This window comes from Gossypium hirsutum, chromosome D12 (assembly GCF_007990345.1).
Source record: "Gossypium hirsutum isolate 1008001.06 chromosome D12, Gossypium_hirsutum_v2.1, whole genome shotgun sequence".
In the NCBI taxonomy this organism is placed as follows: Eukaryota; Viridiplantae; Streptophyta; class Magnoliopsida; order Malvales; family Malvaceae; genus Gossypium; species Gossypium hirsutum.
Window position 1 is genome coordinate 53,338,590 of NC_053448.1, and position 4,013 is coordinate 53,342,602.

General features: G+C 30.4%; 1 protein-coding gene across 1 annotated transcript; it reads right to left on the reverse strand.

Moving 5' to 3' along the window:
- Positions 1-2,058: 2,058 nt before the first annotated feature.
- LOC107946530 (UDP-glycosyltransferase 83A1) lies at positions 2,059-3,765 on the reverse strand. The gene is made up of 2 exons (XM_016880911.2): positions 3,083-3,765; positions 2,059-3,007 (listed from the first exon to the last, which is right to left on the reverse strand). Exons 1-2 carry the CDS (start codon positions 3,582-3,584, stop codon positions 2,130-2,132), a joined length of 1,380 nt encoding a protein of 459 aa, XP_016736400.1. The 5' UTR covers positions 3,585-3,765; the 3' UTR covers positions 2,059-2,129.
- Positions 3,766-4,013: the final 248 nt, after the last annotated feature.

A 4,013-nucleotide genomic window follows, 5' to 3' on the forward strand; every position in this document is an offset into this window, starting at 1 on the left:
TTTTAAAATGATTAAAGTGCTTATTGTATTGTAAATTTTATTATCCTATGATATAATATGAATTAACAAAAATATATTTTATTTTTCATTATTATATTGACAATTAACAAAAGTATATTCAAGTAAAATAACTAAAAGTTAAACCTAAAACTCAAATATAATTTATAAAAGTTAAAGCCGAATTCAAAATCTAATTTAATAAAAATAATATTTTATTAATATATATAATTTGTAATAATATTTTATGTATTGCTAATTATAGTTATAAAAAATGTACTTTAATATACTAAATTACACATAACTATTGAGGCTATATCTTTTATAATAATCTATAATATAATAATAGTTATATATAGAGATTAATACTTATAAAATATATTATTTTATTATATAATACTATATCACATACTATTATAGTAGAGTTGTACATAATATATTAATTATTATAATATATTATTGTTTATTATTATATTGGTTGAAATATGTTTTAAGTCCCTATATTTTTCTTACATTTGAAGGTTAGCCTTTCTACTATATTATATAAATAGTATATAATATATTAATAATTTATATGTATACATCAATGATTTATTCATTATAATATCATGTAATACTATATCTTATATAATCTAGATTGTTTTTTTTATCCATTTATGTTAACTGCATTAACGACAGAGTGACATGATAATTAAAAAATCAGTATAATAACAAATTTATCTCTCAAAATTTACATATTATATCGATTTAGTCTTAATTTTAAAAATTAACCCTTAAAATTTACGAATGGTCTCATTATTATACTAATTCTAAAAAATTCAAAGAAATATATAAAATACATAAATATTTAAAAAAAAATAAAATAAAAAATTATATAAAAATTAAAAAAATGATTATTGACAAGAAATAATAATATATAAAATTGAAAATATATAAAAACACATGAATATTTTTTAAAATATAATAATAAATTTAGATTTTATATTAATGTTAATATTAAATAAATAAATAAAAACCCTCCGCCTCCCCCTCTCCCTCCCCCAACCACCGTCATCAGATAGTGTACCCAATTAAGCTATTTGAATTATGATGTATATCCAATTGAGTCTCTTAAATTCATTTTTCTGTTAAAGTCCCTAATGGGTCGGTAAGTACTGAAATGACGAAGTTGAAGGGTTCAATTTAGTGCATTTGCTGACGAGTGGTTTAATTGATTTTTTTTTAAATTATTTTCAGAGATCTCATTTGGCATTTTAGCATCCTTTTATTTTTCTTTATTTCTTAACCATTATGAAATGATGGCCAAATTATTGTTTTGATATTTCTATTAAGCTTATTTAGTCTTTATATTTTAACTTGACATGATTTGGCTCTCTACTTTTTCAATGATATTAGTTAGTCTAAATTAGTAATATTTTTAGTTGTTTCAGTTGAAATGTTGATGTGAATTTTTTTAAAAGCATCTTTCCAACACAAAAAATATCTATTTTTAAAAAGAAATTAGACCTCAACAATTTAATTGAAATAATTAAAGGTGGCAATTATTTGGACTAAACTAATGACACTATAAAAATACAATAACTAGATTAATCATGTTTTGACTTGAAAAATCTATGCTTAGCACAATTTTTTGTCATTTGATATAATAAAGAGTTTGATAATATCTCTAAAAATAATTCAACGAAATATAAAAAGAATAAATTCTTAAAAGTAAAAATATGAGACTAAATTTCAAATAAAGAGAGAATATATTCTTTTAAAAGTAACCCAAAACAAAACGGTGCCAACCATACTAAATTCTCTTTAACTAAGAGCTTGTGATTTAAAAAATTTGAGCTGATTACATAAGGAAGGAGGAAGACATTCAAAACCCGACGTGCCTAATACCAAAAATAAACATTATTGTGCCCATCAGGGCGATTACTAAGTACTAACAAAGTAATATAATACAAATTTGTTTAATGAGTATTATGAAAGATTGTTATGGTAGTTCAAATGTTTTGTTCACCTATAAATGGTCCGACATTTATAGTTAAATAATAATTAGTGCGAGTCTAGACATAATGATTAAAATGTTTGTTACAATTCAATTCATGGAGACAATGACAATAAACATTAATTTAAAGCCAGAGTTAAATCTGGTCAATGAAGCCTTTAAAATTTTTGAAAGAAGACCCACCTTCAGCCACACTTTTTCTAGCAACTCCCTTGAGTTGAAATGAATTTGCTTTGATTTCATCAGAAGAGAGCAGTGTATTGATCTTGGAACTCAGTTCATTCCTTGTAATAATCCCATTTTCATCTTTTTCCAATCCAAGACCAATCTTCCAAACATCACAGATATAGGTTCGGTTATGGAACTGATCCGCAAAGTATGGCCAGCAAAGAAAAGGAACCCCAATTGTTAGACCCTCCATGGTGGAATTCCAACCGCAGTGGCTCAGGAAACAAGACACACTAGGGTGAGCCAACACCTTTTCCTGAGGCGCCCACTGCACCAATTTGGCACGATCCGCCACTCTCTCCATGAAACCTTTAGGGAATTCCGCTGTTGAACCGTCAGTCATGTTGGACCTCACCACCCATAAAAATGGGAGAGTAGTGAGTTCAAGGCCGAGTGCGAGTTCACCCACTTGGTTTGGACTCAACATGGTTGTGCTTCCCAATGCTACGTAAATGACTGAGCCTGGGGTTTGTTTATCGAGCCAGGTTAAGCAAGTAGAGTCTTCAGGCCATAAATTTCCAGCAAAGGTTTCGAAATGATTGGTTGTTGAAAAAGGGCCAATGGGTAAGGCTTTGGGGATCAATTTCATGGCAGATGGATCGAGCTCATAAAATGAGTTGCAAAGAATCTGTTCTGCAAATTTGAAAGTTTTGGCAGCGGTTGAAACATATGCAAATAGAAGTTTCTGCATCACTGGGTCGTCACTGCAACTCCATGACAGCTCACTGCGACTCCATGATGGGATATCTTCTGAAAGTGTGATCGGTTCATCTGTTTTCAGTGTTCCTACAATAAAGGACAGGTTCAGTCTATCAATCAATGTCTAAATATATGAACTGTCACAGATAGTCAAACTCTTACCATCACTATCTAAAATTCCAGCTTCAACAAGCTTTGGAACATGCAGTGCCAGTACCATAGATGCCGGTCCAGAGAGAAGCACCGCCGCTCGTTTGATTCCCATTTTCTCCGCCACTTCAAGCGCCCATCCGGCCGCCGTATCAGCCAAAACACAACTGATTTTCTCATCACCGTTACTCCTACTATTAATATTCTCGATCAACTTCATGAAATGACCAGGCATAACTCTCCGCATACTTTCCGTCATCTTAACGTAATCCCGTCGATCATCGTCAGCTTCCAATCCATCAGGGATCGAAACTAAGCTTATCGGCGGCCTCTGGTCTTCTTCCAAAGCTTTCGCCGGTAAGGAAGCCATCACTTTTTCGTGAATGAATTCGGTGTTAACTAACGTCACTTTCACTCCATGAGCGGCGATTTGGAGTGATAACTTCATGAGAGGAGCTAAATGGCCTTGTGCTGCGTGGGGTATCACTATTACATGTCCTCGCCTGACCGCCATTGAAAGTAATACCAGACCTCACTGCTTTCACTGCTATGCTTTGCGTCGATCTTTTTCAAACTATCAACTTTATTCTCGGCAAGTTTATTATCAATTTGTTCATAAAGTATTATGTACGAACTCATGGTGCTGATAATGCCGGATCGGCCAGTTTATTACCAATTTGCCCATAAGCTGTGTACGAACTCAATATAGATATCAATATGATACACCAACATGACATCGATATGTTAAATTTTATATGATGTAAAATTTAACTTTTTAGTTATATATTTCAATATAAAATACAAAAGTAGTAAACTTACCATAGCTACAAGAACTGTCAAATTTTCTATTTTTAACTTTTTTTAATATTAAAAATATTATTTTAGCATCAAATAAATATTAATAAATTTGCAATTAGTAAAAGTATATATATATATTTGAAAG

What these genes read in the sequence shown, in the direction of transcription:
- LOC107946530 (XM_016880911.2), bottom strand. Translation starts at nt 3,584, where the DNA reads ATGGCGGTCAGGCGAGGACATGTAATAGTGATACCCCACGCAGCACAA. An exon ending in TGGAATTTTAGATAGTGATG is followed by an intron (nt 3,008 to 3,082) that starts GTAAGAGTTTGA and finishes CCTTTATTGTAG; the next exon opens with GAACACTGAAAACAGATGAA.